Source organism: Callorhinus ursinus, unplaced genomic scaffold (genome assembly GCF_003265705.2).
Source record: "Callorhinus ursinus isolate GAN/ISIS: 27379988/994484 unplaced genomic scaffold, GSC_fseal_2.0 scaffold16, whole genome shotgun sequence".
Classification (NCBI taxonomy): domain Eukaryota; kingdom Metazoa; phylum Chordata; class Mammalia; order Carnivora; family Otariidae; genus Callorhinus; species Callorhinus ursinus.
In genome coordinates, this window is record NW_027397078.1 from 36,111,689 (window position 1) to 36,127,890 (window position 16,202).

Here is a 16,202-nt window from a genome sequence, read left to right on the forward strand (position 1 = left end):
GATATAAAACCTGTGTTCCAAGTCTTAATTTGTTTTGTAATATAAACATTTCTCAAGAGCTTTTTTTTTTCCAATTTAAAGAATTCTTCATATAAACTTCCCTTCATTTCATTTAGGTTCAGTGACTGTACATGTTCATAATTTTTCACTTTATCTACTATTATAACTACTTTAGAACCTTCTGGGGTTTTTTTAAAGGTTTTGAGGTAGTATACATTTTCCCTAAAAGGAAGAATCAGTCCTCATTTGCCTGCAGAATGGTCAGTTTTGTAGGTGTGAATGAGCAGTTCCTACCTTATCCAAGAAAAGCCATTAATAATACCTTCTCTGAAGTGACATGAAATTCTAAGCTTAAAGCAACACAAAGACGTGAATGATTTTTAAAACATTTTATTGTTTGCTAATGGTACTGATTTTTAGTTACAGAATTTACTAAGTGAAGGGAAGGCAGGCGAAAGGCGTTGTGTTCTTGTGTCATTCTGAAAAGCACCTGAAGTATTTACTTCAGTTCTCTTCTCATTTCCTGATGTCTTAATCCTTAAAAATAGTAACAAAAGGAAGAATTAAAATAATTTATAGATATTCCTAGTGAGGATCATTTACAATCACACATGTGGCTTTCATTTTGCCAGAATGATGTACCACCATGTAAGTTGAACTCTGTAATTTTCCAAGTTTCTTGGTTGTCTCCTTGTCATTGGAGAGGAAGTATCCAGAATGGACGTCCCTGCCTTCAGAACACTTCCAACTTTTACGTAATAATAAAATAACAATAGCTGCCCTTTCCTGAGGACTTCCTGCGTGCCAGGCTCTGAGCTCATCACTTGATCTTATTTTCTGTAAAACAACTCTAAGAAGCTACCAATATGGATACTCTGATTTTACACAGGAGTTTTAAAGTGTTCAAACTACTACCTGCCCAAAGTCACCTTTCCAGAAATAGCTCTGGCAAGATGTGAGCACATTATAAAGTTCATGGCCTTAATCATTAATGAAATGATGAATAAATGCATGTTCTAGACAGAGGGAACAGTACCTTAGACTAGAAGAATCAACAAGAGGCACCAAATTATTTGGGATACAATTTCAAAAGTTCTGCCCCATATTCTCCACAGATATGCTCCTCATTGTGAAGCCATATATGGCATACACTATAATTTTTTGTTGGGAAACTATGGCATTTGTACTTGGACAGAGGCTGGAAATTATCGGAGGTAGTCACTTTCTCTTCTTTTAAAAAAGGGAAAACACTCATAAATTTGAAGTAACTGGTACAATACCGTTTTCTCTTTGGAGGCAAAGCCAGAACTGGAATGTGGGTACCCTAGCCCCCCATGCGGGTCATTTCCACCTCACCTCTCACTGCTTCTCAGTAGAAAGTCATCAATAGCATTTATAACTTGGAATTACATATGCAGTGGAATTACATAATCTCATATACACAGAATAAGGGTTTATGGATATGGATATGAGTCATTTATTTTATTGGCTTCTTCCCACTCATTTGGAAGAACTTTCTGTAATGCAATTAATTTTGTGCTTAGTTGTGTGAAAACTTCTTGCTGAAAGTTTAATCTATAGAACCAAGCACTGAAAAGGAATCTAATAAACTGTCTAGCTTCCTCCAACTTAGATTAAAATCCACCCTAGGCAGGTAACCTTCCTTTAAAGAGATTAAAGAGGTCTTCACAGAGATTTCCCACCTACTTTTTGTAGCCTGTTCAAATATTTACATCCCCCCTCAAAAATTACCCCCCCCTTTTTTTTAAATCTTCAGTGCAATTCTAGCCTATTCTTGCTAGTCAAACCCTTGAAATATAAGGAGAACTGATATTTCCTTATACTGCTCTCCTTAAAATTAATGGGTTTCAGTAATACATATTCTGGGAGAAATTCAAAATAATCATAGAAGTTAAACTCACCATAAAAACTATGGTCTTAATTACTAAGCTTCATAGATAAGCTTACTTATAATAAAAAGTTACAACACATGCTTGGACTAATAGAGTCATTGACCTGTGTAGCTACTGAAACTCTAGACCCTGGATTGTTTGAGAACTTAGAACTCTGGGGGCCATTTTGCTTTACCATTTTCCCAGTTGGCAGAGTGGCTTCAAGGGATACTCACCACTTCCTCCCGCTTGGTCTTGTCTGTTGCTGGCCAAGCTTCCAGAGGCAGGTCAGGAAGCATGGGGGGCAGGGGCTGTATGGGGAACATCGGAGGCAGAGGTGGCTGTGGCGGCAGGGGCTGGATGGGGTGCATGGGTGGCTGGGGCTGGATGGGCTGGTGAGGCTGTGGCTGGACGGGCTGGGGCTGGAAGGGCTGCTGGGCAGGCAGAGGGAGGTTTGGCTGGTGGTGTTGGGTTGGAGTCATGGAGTGTTGGCCAGGAACTGGCATCATTGGTTGCTGGGGGACCACGGGCTGCTGAGCTGGCACCATGGGGATGTGGTGATGAGGCTGCAGGGCGTGATTCGGGGGATTCTGCTGGGACAGCACGGGAATGATTTGGTGGTGCAGCCATCCACCCATGGGTTCGTAACCATAGGAAGGGTACTGGTGAGAAACAAAGAGTCAGGTTTACCATTGGCTCCATTGACTTCCAGCTGGAGAAGTAGTCGTGTTTTCTTTGTCATCGTTACTATGACTATTTATTCATTTTTTTCCTGTGCAAGAATTTCTAACTGTGTACACAGATACGATCTTTTACAGACTAGATTTTCCATTAGTGTCTGTATGTGGCATAGATATGTTATTTCATTTAAAAGGGAATTGAAATGCATGCTTAATATTTTAAGGGACTAAAGAAAAAAATATCTACATACCGGATGCCTTATCATGTTCTGGTACCACTTCAGGGGGGTAAGCACCTTAAGAAAAAGAGACATTGGAATACATTTGCTTTAATTTCATTGCATGAAATGCACTCATTGATGCAGTCCTGTCAATATTGATAGCCTGAAAGTATGAGTTCTATAGAAGGAAGAATAAAGTAAAACATTTGTCAGGTGCTTCCTAAGTGTTAGGCACTACATTACATCCATCACACACATTTTTCATGTGTTCTCACATACTGTGAGGCAAGTCCTCACCCTCACTTTTACAGACTAGGTCATGGGGAGTTAAAAAGGTTCATGAGCTTGATCAAGTTCACAAAAGTAGTAATTCTGTTGAATTCCACAGCACCTGCTCTTTGCAAGAGCAAACCAAAACAAATTAATGTGATATAACATTAGTCATATCACTTTTGAGTTGACGTCACAATGAAAAAATAAAGAAGAGGCAGAAAATCTGTCCCTCAGCCTAGAAACACAGGTTTTCTGGTCAAATATGTCAGCCTTTTAAGGTTTCACAGAAAATCTTGCCTCAAATTGTTATTCACACTTTTCCTCAGCTTGTATGAGTAAACAGACTCACAGATTATTATCTGAACCTTTGAAAGAAGTAAGAGTTCCCTTCCTCCCTAAACAGTATATACTTGGTGAACCTCAGTTCTGGGGACACCTTCGTGTTGTAGTACAGCGTTTGATATTAATACAACAAACAATTACTAACCTTGCTCAAATTGTACTTGACGAAATGCCTTTTATATTGCTTAACTCTTTTGCTCCTCGAGCCATATTTTGAAGTGTGGGTGCTATAATTATTTCCCTTCTCCAGATGAGGAAACCAAAGTTTTAGAGAGAGAAAATGATTTGCCCAAGGTCGCGTGATTAGTACGGGGTTGAGGAGAGCCTCAAACCTGATTTCCAGAAATCTCATGCTTTCCGTTGCTCTGCAGAATGTCTCACAAACCCCTTGGTCAGTGATCACTGATCTTTCAGTAAAGATGAACAAAGGAGACACATAGAGTGTGAACATCTTAGAATTAGGAGTTTCTAGCTGGAAAGGATCTTAACGTCTTACCCAACTCCCCCACCTTTCACAGGCTGGAATAGAACAAAGCTGTTCAGCCAGAGTTCACTTTCTGCCCTACCATGCAGCCCCACCCTGAATGGTAGTTCATGATGGATAGCTTTATAGCCATATAAGGAGGAGAAACTGAGTCAGAGAGGCCAAGTAGGAGTGTGCTGGGGCAGTGCAGCCTTGAGGCAACCCATCAGGGCTTAAACCAGGAAGCTGGTAATGGGAACTGAAAGAGCAGGACTGAGAAACATCTTGAATAAAGAATCAACACACTATTCTCTACAGAGCCCAGGGCATTGTTAACTCAAACAATGGTCAAAATTAGTAAAGAGAAAAATTACCTCATAGCTGAAGTTGATATAACCAGGGTGCCCAGGATGAGGTGGTAGCTTTTATAGAGGGGAAAGGAGAAGAAAAAGAAAGAGGGAGAGGGAGAGAAGAGGGAGGGGGGGAGAGGGAGAGAGAGGGAGAGAGGGAGAGAGGGGAAGAGATTAAGTCAATATGCAATTGTTCACATTAAGAGAGACTGAAGCTACTTTAAAAAAATCTATATGGTGCAGAATATATTTGAGGTCTACTTTTCGTTTGAACATGTACTCTGTGTAGGAGAGGAGCCCTCTCATTTTAAAGAGGTCCAGAGCAACTAAATGACTTTCCCAAGACCGGGAAGCAAAACCCAGCACCCATTTATCCTCCAGTGATCTTCGGACTCCCGCCCCCCCCAACCATGTCTTCAACTAATCCTACTCTCTCCCGTCCGCCATTTTACGTCTTAACGCAACGCACTCCATGTTGGAAGGAGAGATGGGTTTCTCTTACACAATTATGAAATACCAAAAGAAGAGAACTGTCTCACAAACCTTCCCTTATAGATCAGGAGGTGGGTAAGTGCTTCAGTATGGAAGAGAGTCCTCACAATTGGCATGCAAAGCACATCGACAACAGAAGCAACAACTACCTGTGAGTTTTCTTGATGAGTGTGCGGAGACGGGTGCAGTAAAGTGGAAACGCTGTAAGTCCCATGGAAAGTGAAGGACTTGGTTTATGAAATTTAGACTGTTTCTTTTTATGATTCTGTCAAAGTTTTTATGGCAGAAAAAAATTTGAAGTGACTGATGCCTGCATTATGCAATGCCAGTTGGCCCTGGAGTGGGGGAGAGGGAGAGGAGAGAGGACTGTGCAGACTCTCCTTCAGACATCAGGCTAATTAAGGCTCTATTATTTTTAAATGCTCATATTTTATAAGAGGGTTTATTTGCTCTCATCTGAATATGAATTCTTTTAGTCAGGTAACTGCCTTTTGTATACCTTCTTGACATCAGCCCTCAGGGAGTAGGGTTATTCAATTGAGGAGTGGATAAAGGGCTCAATTTGTAATGCAGAGGCCCCTCAGGGGACTAGAAATTGCCACAATGCAGGATTTCAGGAAGGCAGAGCACAGAACCTTGGTCTTGTGGGCGAGAGAGGAAGAGAGGAGGCAGATATACAAGCTTTGTTGGCTTCTGGTTGTATCAACTGCTCTCTATGCCACCGAAAAGCAGCTAGGTCCTGCTTTGCCTGCGTGGGATCTCACTCTCTGACCTTATGTGACCTGTGTCTAAAGAGAATGGGTCAGACTTCCTGGTCCTTGGTACATTTGAATATAGAAGATATCCACACGCATTGGGCATAGGTAGGATTCTGGACAACCATACGGAAGCACCCATGTCCTTAGCAGGTGCACCCAAAGGGATGCGGCCTCTGACAACAAGGAGATGGTTCAAGAAGGAAATTCCTAACATAGAAACCTTACCCTCTGAAGGATAACAGGCAGTAGAGTTTGTAGGGCAGGAAGAGAGTTGGACACTCGTGAGAAATTGGGTTTTCGACAAAACTGACATTTTTGTAGTATTTGCCTAAGGCTGGTTGAGCACTTTCTCTGGAGGCCTTTCGAGGGTCCCTCCCAAAAGTTTCCTCCATCTAGAGATGGGCGATGATATTTACGAGCTAATTGTTTCCACAGAATCTCCTGAGGTGCTTGTTAAAATGCAGAGTCCTGGGCACTAGCCCCACTCCGGCTGTTCTGAATCCGAGTCTGGGGTGGCACCTGAGGATTTTTTTTTATATATATATATATATAACAAGCTCTTCCAAGTGTTTCTTAAACACAGAGACATTTGAGGACATCTGATCTTGTACTGCCTTAAACCCTAAAGTTTATCAACTGTAGGGCAGATTTTTATTTCCGAGCTTGTGAAATTGGATATTGACATTTGCAGGGGTGTTTTACTCACGGGCATAGCAAAGGCTGCTCCCAAGAGGCAGGCAAACAAAATCCAGGTCCCCATGTCTTGATGGCCCTGAAATAGAAGTTGACACTTTTAAAAAAAATCTTTTTGCAAATATGGACATAATTAGTGCTCCATAAAATCCACTAATCCATATTAGTCCGTTGCCAGTAAAAAGGATGGGACCACTTTTGTGAGGTTGCTTCATTCACATGTGATTTCCAGTTCTGAGCTCATTTCATTGCTTTTGGAATCCCGATAGTGATAAGGATACTTCTCATTTCGGCTGAGAGCAGAGCACAGCGTAGCGATGTGACTCTATCATTAACGTGATTTGGTGTGCTATTTTCCCCTACCTGTGCAGCCTGGGGAGTCCTAGAAGCTAGATGTAGTTTATAATTAATGATCACAAGAATGGAGTTGGCTCTAAAAGCTGTGCAGGTCTTCAAGGTGCACAGTATTTGATACTTTTAGAGCCAGGAGGGCACAAAAATTGTTTGTTTTTTTTGTACAGTCCACCTGAGCATTGCTACTGTTAAAAACAAAGACGAATCATCTGAGAAAAAACATGAAAATAATCTATCAAAATAGAGTAAGGAAGGAGTGGAGGGAAGTTCCAGGTGTTTGGACTGGTAGGACTTCCAGCAGACATCTCTGAGCTCCAGATGTGGAGCAACAGGTGCAGTTGAATGGAAGGGAGAAGACAGTGCTAATACTTTGTGATTATTCCGTGAATTGTGAATGACTGCTCCTTGAAATTTTCCATATTTAGTCAATGACATCTTCCTTTTTGTTTGGCCCGGCACTGTAATAATACACTTTATGACCCTTGGGACACGAAGCAAAACAGGCCATCCTAAAATATGCACATTGCTTTGTGGTACAAATTGTTGACTATGAAAGCTGTCAGAAGGATCTTAAATTTTGCAGAGAAAGTGAGTACCGTGTGTAATAATGCTGGCTATAAAAAGTGCACTGATGTTTTCTACCTCCTAAATCTGTTGAGGTTTGGATTAATGAGAAAACACCACATTTAGTTAATGGTTCTATTTGATGTAATTAAACAAAATGCCTTTTAAAGTAGTAGATGACAGCCTGTGAAAAAAAATCGCTTTTATCTTAATTGATAAGTAATTAAAATAAATATTTTGCTGTGAGATTTGGCCCTGAAAAGTGCTTTGGGATTCTGGAAGTAAAATTTTAAAAAATACAGACACTTTGCTGCATTAGGAAGTAAAATAATTCATCTAAGTAATCAGAGTCTAATTTAATTATGGTCCGACTGAACAAGTAACCGAATATGACAGCATAAAGTATTAGAAATGCAGAATACATTTGCATCTTTTGTACATGAAATGCAGAAAAAGAAATAAGCACGATAGAAAGGATACCGAGTGAATAAAATCCACGTACCTTTGAGTATGCGTATTCAGAGGAAGTTTCTGTCTGAAACTCAGGGATGCTTGATCCTTTAGATTTCTTCCAACTAAGAGCTCAATTTATATCATTCATGGCATCTAGAGCAACCAATCAGATGTCTGAAGGAAAATGTGTTGAGTATAACTAAAAACCCCTGTATCATGAAGTTTTTAAAAACTGTGATCAAACAGAAGGCTACATGTTGTGATTAGTGCATAAAGAGTCTTTCATTATGGGCAATAATAGGTTTAACAGGCAAAAAAATTTCATCAGACTGTTTTTAAGTCAGCAAATCAGTTGACTGCACATGCTGATACATTCAAAGTTACTTTTAAGAAGTGGCTATGTCATTGTCTGTTCCCTGGTTCTAGCAAACATAACATTGTTCTTTACCCAAAAAAGCTAGATTGTTGAGTTTCTGTAGTGTAATCCACATGTCCCCTAGGGCTCCCCAGCTCTTTCAGATCAGGATAAGTTGATTCAAACCCCCATTCTGGTAAACCCCCAAGGCTCTCCCCAGTATTTCTCTGAGGGATTTCTAGGTTTGGGATCACCACTGCTCTGTTTTTTGCTTTCACTGAAAGTATTTTCTCTGAAAGTATTTTCTCTGTTCCCTGTGGCCGTTCCTTTGTCACCATTCTGGTGTCCACGGAAAGAGGGGACAAAGTCTCTTCTCCTTGGCCCCATCCTACCACCCATCTGCCCTCCAAGCAACCACGAACTCAAGATGATCACAGTAGCAAAACTTGTGCTGATGATCTGAAGGACAAGGCAGGAAAGGATGTCACGCACCAGACCGCACACTTAAACACTGTGTGGGGGACATTGCCCTGGCTCCCCCATCCCACAGAACAACTCAGCCTCTCTCAGTACGATGGTCCTCCTTTGCCCACATTCTTCTGGCCCAATCCCACTTTCTCTTATGAACAAATCCAAATTTCTCTCTCTCTTTCTCAGAGCCTCTTAACTTCCCTGTTAAGTGCATTGTTCCCATGTTCTCAGCAGCCTCTCCTTTGCCTAAAGGACAGCAACCAAAGTTCTTCTCTTGCTAAGAGGACCTCTGATCTAGCTATTCAATTTGTTTGTCTTTTCCTCTTCTACCTTAGTAAAGCATATAGATTTTTTCCTGTTGTTCTAGCATCTGATCAGTTAAAAAGCAAATCTGTAACTGCTGATGAGAGGTAGCTGCTGAACTGTCTATCAATATTAGATCAGTACAGGGAATACTGAATATATATACTCACACACTGTTGGTGGTATGGCCAGATCTCTTTTACTACTTAAGTAATATTTAAAAAAAATTTTTTTTTAAAAAGATTTCATTTATTTATTTGAGAGAGACAGCACAAGCAGGGAAGAGGGCAGAGGGAGGGGGAGAAGCAGGCTGCCTGCTGAGCAGAGAGCCCGACGTGGGGCTCCATCCTAGGACCCCGGGATCATGACCTGAGCTGAAGGCAGTTGCTTAACCGACTGAGCCACCCAGGTGCCTCTACTTAAGTAATATTTTTAGAGTTTGTACAGGTACATATATTTTTATATACACACTCCACACTGGCTGAATTAAATTCAAAGACAAAATACCCATGAAAAGCAATGTAGTACTATTAAGAACTGGAGCTTAGACTTACATGGGTCTTGACCCCAGGGGACCACTGACAAGATCCTTAGCCTATCTTAGCCCCAGTTTCCTCATCAGTAAAATGGGGATAATTATAGAATCTACCTAAAAGGATTAGTGTGAAAACTAGATGAGAGGCATCTCTAGGGGAGATGAAAAGTTATCCTTCTCCCAACCCCATCACTTGGCACACAGTAAATGTTTAAAAAATGCTAATAAATAAGATTATAAGTCGATCTTTGCAGATGAATTAGTAGGGAAAAAATAACCATGGTGAAGAAAGGTAGATCTTTCAATCAGAGAGAGAGAGAGAAATCGCAGAGAGGAAAGTGGAAGGCAAAAGGTATGAGTGAAAGTCAGTGTAGAATATTGTTCTAAAAGCCAGTTGTGTCCAGGGTTTGCATTTATTTATGAATATGTTTATTGGTGAGTTGTAGATCAGAGGCAAGAAGGATTCCTTCCCTTTGAAGGAAGTTGTGAAATGGATTTTAAGAGAATTGGCATCAGCTTACTTAGAGGCGGAGGAGGTGGGGAGTGTGCAGCAAAGTGGTGCGCGAAAGGAGGAGGGAGAGGAAGGGCAATGTAGATCACATCATATTCTTTTTCAATCTTTTTCTTATTTATTTATTTATTTAACATGTAATGTGTTATTTGTTTCAGGGGTACAGGTCTGTGATTCATCAGTCTTACCCAATTCACAGCGCTCACCATAGCACATACCCTCCCCAGTGTCCATCACCCAGCCACCCCATCCCTCCCACCCCCCTCAATTTCTTTTTCTATTTTATTTAATTACGTATAATGGTGTCCAAAAAGATTCAGGACATATTTTTTCCTGCAAAGTTGTGGTTCGTCTCTACTAATGAAGTCATTGGTGAACTATTAGTGGTCTTAGAGTGTTACAAAATTTATCTCATTACTTTGTGTCCTGTCTCAAGAATGAGAGACTCATGTATTTGTCCACAAGGATCAACAGAAAGATCCCTTATTGTGGCATTAATTTCTCCGGTCCACTGGCTAGTGAGTTACTGCCAATTCACCATGGACAGTTGTTTAGGCTTTGATGGCAAATACAATAGAAACGATGTGGTTCTTTCTGTTTATTTTCTCCCACTGCATATTCTGAGTCATAGGGTGTTAAAATATGGATCTCTCTGCTGAAATTTCTTCCACTAATTTAGGTCCCGCATATGCAGTTTAAAAGTTAATGTTTGGGGCGCCTGGGTGGCTCAGTCGTTAAGCGTCTGCCTTCGGCTCAGGTCATGATCCCAGGGTCCTGGGATCGAGTCCTGCATCGGGCTCCCTGCTCAGCGGGGAGCCTGCTTCTCCCTCTGCCACTCTCTCTCTCTCTCTCTCTCTCTCTGTCTCTTATGAATAAATAAATAAAATCTTTTTTAAAAAAGTTAATGTTTGGGGGGAAAATTTCAATTGAAAGTCTTTTTCTATAGGCAATTATTTCATTTATGAATACATTGAGTTTATAAAAGAAAACAGAATTTACTAGATCGACTGCTTATTTTGTTCTGTAGAGGCTGTAACTTTCCAAAGTATTTGTGTTCTTGTTTTTCTTGCTCTTTGATGTCAAATATTGTCTTCTCTTTTTTAAAAGAATTGCTATTTAAAAAAATGGATCATAAGCATAAAGTATTTTTCTCTCTGGCATTATCCCTGGAACAACTGTGACAAGATGACCCGAGAAGGTGTCTTCATTCACTTAGGCATTCATTCCAAATACATATGTTGAATACCTAAGAACCTGAGACCATTCGTATTACTATAGTGGACAAATATATGCATAAATTGATTATCATTTCTAAAAGCTTTTCTCCAAAATGATGAGTGAATAAACACCCTTGTGGATTACAGGTTCCCATTCTTGCTTAGTGAGAAGAAAGAGCGTCCAAGAAAGGGTTATAAAAAAATCACACTTGGGACACCTTCTGGCCCAGAAACATCTGCTCTAAAGTCCTTCCTGAGGCCTGTAGGATCGAGCAGGGCTGCAAAACATGCAACTCGTGTGGAAGGACCTCAGGCTGGGAAGCCTTCTACTGTTTTGGCACAAATCAAAATCCAGATGGTCCCTGCTGGTGGTCAGATTTGAGGGAAACCAGGGGTTAATCCTGGGCAGCAGGAATCTGACCCACCACCATTATGTCTCCTCACGTGGCCCTAATTGGATACGTTTAATGAAGGGAGGCCATGGTAGTCAAGAGTCGAAGCAGTCTGGAGCTCTGAGAGGAAGCATGTCTTAAATGTCTTCACCCTCCGCAACGCCTGGCTTCAAATAGTAGGCACTCAACAACAACAACAGATTTTATGGTTATTTCTTTTCCTCGACTCGCAGCTCATCACATTTTGCTGTGTCCATGTTGCTGATGCTAACAGCTTCTCCCCTCCTAATTTGCTGCTTCTAATTTACAGTGTGCTGGGAAAATCTGATGGCCAAGCTTGTTAGAATTATGTGTGGACTGCACGTAAAGAGATGCCCTAAATGGTGTGGGCTCGGGAGGCTCACTTGTGTGAAAAGCTCAAACGTTTCAGTCTTGTGGCCTTGCTTTTTGACTGCTGGGAGGAGGTTTTGTTTTGTTTTGGGGGTTCTCCCCCTTTGCTTAACTTCCTGGTTTTGAGCAGTGATTGAGGCATGTAGGGGATCTTCAGATAAGTCAGGTGTTAGGAGTTCCAGAAGCCTTTCTTATCATCTAGGGGAGCTCAACTCTCAAATCTTATTGTAAACCAGGTTCAGGATTGTCCAATATTCTGGAATAATTTCAAGAGTGAGTATGCTTAAGTAACTGGAGCCAAAGTCAGTTTTTAAATGTTTCTTCTGTGGACATTTATTTATAAGAAAATATTATTCTCTAGGCTGCTATTTTTGTTTTGTTTTGTTTTGTTTTTTGCTGTAGTGGAGTTGTACCCTCTTCAGAACTCAGGTACACCGCCACTAAGTGATTCCAGTAAACACAGTGACTTCCCTTTGCAACCCATGGAAGTCAGATATTGTGTCTTATACTTTCTTGGGAACTCTTTGTTATCTAGAAAAATCTCTTTTACAAGCTAGGTGCTAGATGAATGGTTGATTAATTGAATAAAATATAGAGAAGTTATCCGTGACATTATGAAAATACATAAAAAAGTCCTTGACCTATGTGGATTCTCCATAGACAAAGAAATCTTGATATCTTGATTCAGTGATTTTGATGGGCCTTTTAGACAGCTAAGATGGATGACTCAGCGTCACTGTCAACTCTTCCTATGGATTTTCAAGCAAATGGCTTCTAACAAGAACCTTCAAAGGGAGATACTGTAAAAGGTTTCCAATCCATTATCCTAACATCCTTATTATATTTGGCTCTGACCTGTTAGTTCAAACTATAATTTACTATAAGGAAATATACTATGGTAGATCCACTTGATCTTATTTGTGACTGAGCTTGTTTGCTTAAGACAATAAACCTTATTAATTTTTTTAAAGATTTTTTTTATTGATTCATTTGACAGAGAGAGACACAGCCAGAGAGGGAACACAAGCAGGGGAAGTGGGAGAGGGAGAAGCAGGCTTCCCTCAGAGCAGGGAGCCCGATGCGGGGCCCCACCCCAGGCCCTGGGATTATCACCCGAGCAGACGTTTAATGACTGAGCCACCCAGGCGCCCAATAAAGCTTTATTATTATTATTATTATTATTATTATTATTATTATTTTCTTAGGCTTCTAGAATCACTTCAGCCCAAGGAGTAATTTGAAAAGAATAACAACAAAAAACCCTCTCTCACTCACATTCACATACTTCATTGAATGCAAACCATCAGTACCTATTCCAGAATACCCTGGAATTAACCATGTTTTGTGGCTTGTTGTTTGAAGCTATGAAAAAAAGGAGGGGTCATCTACTGGCTAACAGCATTTAATAAGTGAGTAGACTTGGGACAGGGAGCATAAGAAAAGCAGTAAAAGAAGTAAGGAAACAGAAAAAAGGCACAAGTAAGAAGAGGGAAATGCATTGTAGTGGTAATTCAAAGTGGTGATCAGAGATGTGACAGGCTTATTAGCAAGCCACCAGTGTCCTGAAAAGAAAAGATGAAACTTATTAATGAAGCAGTAGGAAATAAAACAGCTATGCAGGAAAGGGAGCGGGCCCTTGGTCACAAGCTCTGAACCTATTCCTCAAAGGCTGAAATTGTGATGTGACTTCAGCAGCCATTATGGAGCACTTAATATATGCCTAACACAGTCGTCAGCCTTGGAGTATAAATGTGAAGAGGACAGGGGTCCAATGCTTAAACTACTTAGAGCCTCTGGAAGAATTCTCCACTCTGAGTTGGAAGAGAGAATGCTGGGCGTGGCTACTGGAAAAATCATCCTTCTCACCTTCAGGAAGCTAACACACTCTGTGTCTCTGTCTGTGTTTGTGGATGAGAAAGGGGTGAGGAGAGAGAAGAGGGAGAGTAGTGACACCAAAAGGCACCAGGGGCTATGGTGACGGCGGGCCATCTGGAGTATTCCAGTTGTCCTTTGGCTGGATTAGGAAAGGGCATATTAATTGTAATAGGACCACTTCTGTCTTTCAGCCTGAAGTCCTATACTTTCTGCTTCTGCGTGATTGTGCATTAACTGATACACACACACTGAGGCATCAGGGGAAGAGTTAATTATAGTCAGCGCCTGCTGTTTCCACTATGAACTAACACTGAAAACAAAATGTCCACCAGTAGGGGGCCGGTTCAAATCAACTACGGCACATGTAATATTCAAAGTGACGGTGTTACTCTGTATTGGTTGACGTAGAAAAATGTGACACATAGTCAGGTGAAAAAAAATAGATGCTTAAAGTTCTCTTTCTCTAAAATGATTCTTCCTCTTCCTCTTCCTTCTTCTCCCTCCCTCCCTCTGTCCCTTTTTCTCCATTTGAGGAGAGAGTCATCAGAATAGTAACAGTCATTATCTAAGAGACTCATTTCTGAAAGCCTCTGGGAAGCCAAGATTTTGTTTTATTTATTCTAAATAATCCATGAATGGAACAAATGCAGGGGAGATACAAGAAGTTTGGGGCATAGTTTCTCAATCATGTTCAGGAATAGTGATGAGTAAGTGACAGCGCTCTCTCTCCCATAGGCCCTGGCTTTATATAATATTCATTCTCAGAGGGGGAAAAAGCTGAACAGAAAATCAAAGACAAAAAAAAAAGATAGTTTTAAAGCGATAGGATCCCTTTTAGATCAGTAGTAGAAAATATCCTAATATAAGCATTCACAGAAAAAGTTCATACAGCTTGTAATTTGAAAGATCTGTAAGCATTTGCTAAATATCTGGTGGAGCAATTTTCAATAAGGGAAATTATATGCAGATGGATGGTGTGTTGTTTGGGTTATAATTAACTGGTTCCTGTCAGGAGTGAAAATGTTACATCTGTGTTAACAGAGATACCACAGTAATGTAAAAACAAGCATTTCTACTTCTGCTTATTGGGCAAAGTACACCAAAGTAAGTTGCACTTACCTACTGGGGTTCAGCATACACATGCACAGCCTGGTATTTTCTGAACAAAAGCAACGTGCAATGATGGAGAGAACTTGTCTTTGGCAGGACAGGCTAGGTCAGAACTGTGGTGGGGCCACTGACCCACTCTGCCTGACCTTTGCCAATGTTCTTGACTCTTTTGTACACTTACCTTACTGCCTGGAAAATGGGAAGACATCTGTGGGGAAAAGCTAGTGATGTCCTTCAATACACATTTGACTCTTTGTAATCATGATTTCCAATAGTAAGAGTGACAATTTTAGTCATTGCTCAAGGGGCAGAGGGAGCAAATTGAAAGAAACAAAGGAAATAGTTTACCACCTAAAAGGTTGGAAATGGTCGTTCTCACATATTTGTTCTGCAGAGTTTCTTCTATTGTTCTTGGACAGAACATTCTTATATTATTACAGTTTGGTGGCATACTTTTCATCTTCATCTCTTAAAGAACTGCCCACAGGGATGCAAATATAAAATGTCAGAATACAGTTTTCCTATGATCTGCTCATTCTACAGGGGACAAGAAATATGTGGTGAGACCTAAGTTATCAGCGATGTGTTGTCACTCCTGGTATCCATTCCAGTTATTGTTTTAGCTAATGGCCTTTCTAACGTGCACAGAGCCCTGAGCAGCTTTCCAGCTAGTAGCCTCTTCTTCACATCGCTAACTTATGTAAGATCCGGTGATAGTGGTTGAGAATTATTTCCAAACCTCTGTTACAGAATCACATCACGAGTGGTATGTCTGCTGGGAGTATTAACTAGATTTGAAGCTGATATAATCCTGAAGAATGAAATGAATCAGGAAGAAGACCAGCAATCAATTTAATTCTATGCACATGCATTTTATTATAGGGAATTTTTACTTGAAATGAAACTAGACAGATATAATAGTCTGTCACAGAAATCTGTGGAGTGCCAGGTTGTTCTAACTGTAGGCAACATTTTCCCCAGTATAATGCTAACACAGCTTTACGATAATAAGAAGAAAATCTCCATTTTTGGGTCTTACCTAGTGCATCATCTTTATCATCATCATGCTCTTAGGAGAATCATAGTCATGTGCTAAGTTTTTTCTCAATAGCGTTTCATGAATCTCCAGAATTTTTAAATCATTAGTATAAAATATTTATTGAGTATCTGTAATATCGAAGGCATAGGACACATATAAATATATGGCATGATATCCATATGATGAAATAGTATTCAGTCATACAGAGGAATGAAGCGCTGATACACGCACAATGTGGATAAATCTTGAAAACATGATGAGTGAAAGAAGCCAAACACAAAGGACCGAATATTATAGGATTCCATTTTTAGGAAATGCCCAGACTAGGCAAATCCGTAGAGACAGAAAGCAGATTCATGATCACCAGGGGCTGGGGGAGAGAGGAATGGGGAGTAACTGCTAATGGTTTTGGGTTTGGGGGTGGGGAGTGATAGAAGTGTTCTGGAATTAGTGGTGGTAGTTGCATAAC

General features: G+C 40.5%; 2 protein-coding genes across 6 annotated transcripts in view; one reads left to right on the top strand and one right to left on the bottom strand.

Annotated features, from left to right (window-relative positions):
* Nucleotides 1-16,202, top strand: part of ARHGAP6 (Rho GTPase activating protein 6) — a 246,277-nt gene that overhangs the window by 121,420 nt on the left and 108,655 nt on the right. The window contains exon 1 of one of the 5 annotated variants that reach the window (XM_073902100.1): nt 4,787-4,916. The exons of the other annotated variants lie outside the window; for them this stretch is intronic. The gene's annotated coding sequence lies outside the window, so the exon portion shown is untranslated. Of the gene's footprint in view, nt 1-4,786; nt 4,917-16,202 lie in introns of those variants that run through there. 5 annotated transcript variants of the gene reach the window in all.
* On the bottom strand, nt 400-7,656 carry AMELX (amelogenin X-linked). Its single transcript, XM_025857740.2, has 6 exons — nt 7,585-7,656; nt 6,178-6,243; nt 4,246-4,293; nt 2,824-2,868; nt 2,129-2,554; nt 400-537 (listed from the first exon to the last, which is right to left on the bottom strand). Exons 2-6 carry the CDS (start codon nt 6,229-6,231, stop codon nt 532-534), a joined length of 579 nt encoding a protein of 192 aa, XP_025713525.1. The 5' UTR covers nt 6,232-6,243; nt 7,585-7,656; the 3' UTR covers nt 400-531.

What these genes read in the sequence shown, in the direction of transcription:
- AMELX (XM_025857740.2), bottom strand. Translation starts at nt 6,231, where the DNA reads ATGGGGACCTGGATTTTGTTTGCCTGCCTCTTGGGAGCAGCCTTTGCT. An exon ending in GAGCAGCCTTTGCTATGCCC is followed by an intron (nt 4,294 to 6,177) that starts GTGAGTAAAACA and finishes CCTCTATAAAAG; the next exon opens with CTACCACCTCATCCTGGGCA. An exon ending in AGAACATGATAAGGCATCCG is followed by an intron (nt 2,555 to 2,823) that starts GTATGTAGATAT and finishes GTTTCTCACCAG; the next exon opens with TACCCTTCCTATGGTTACGA.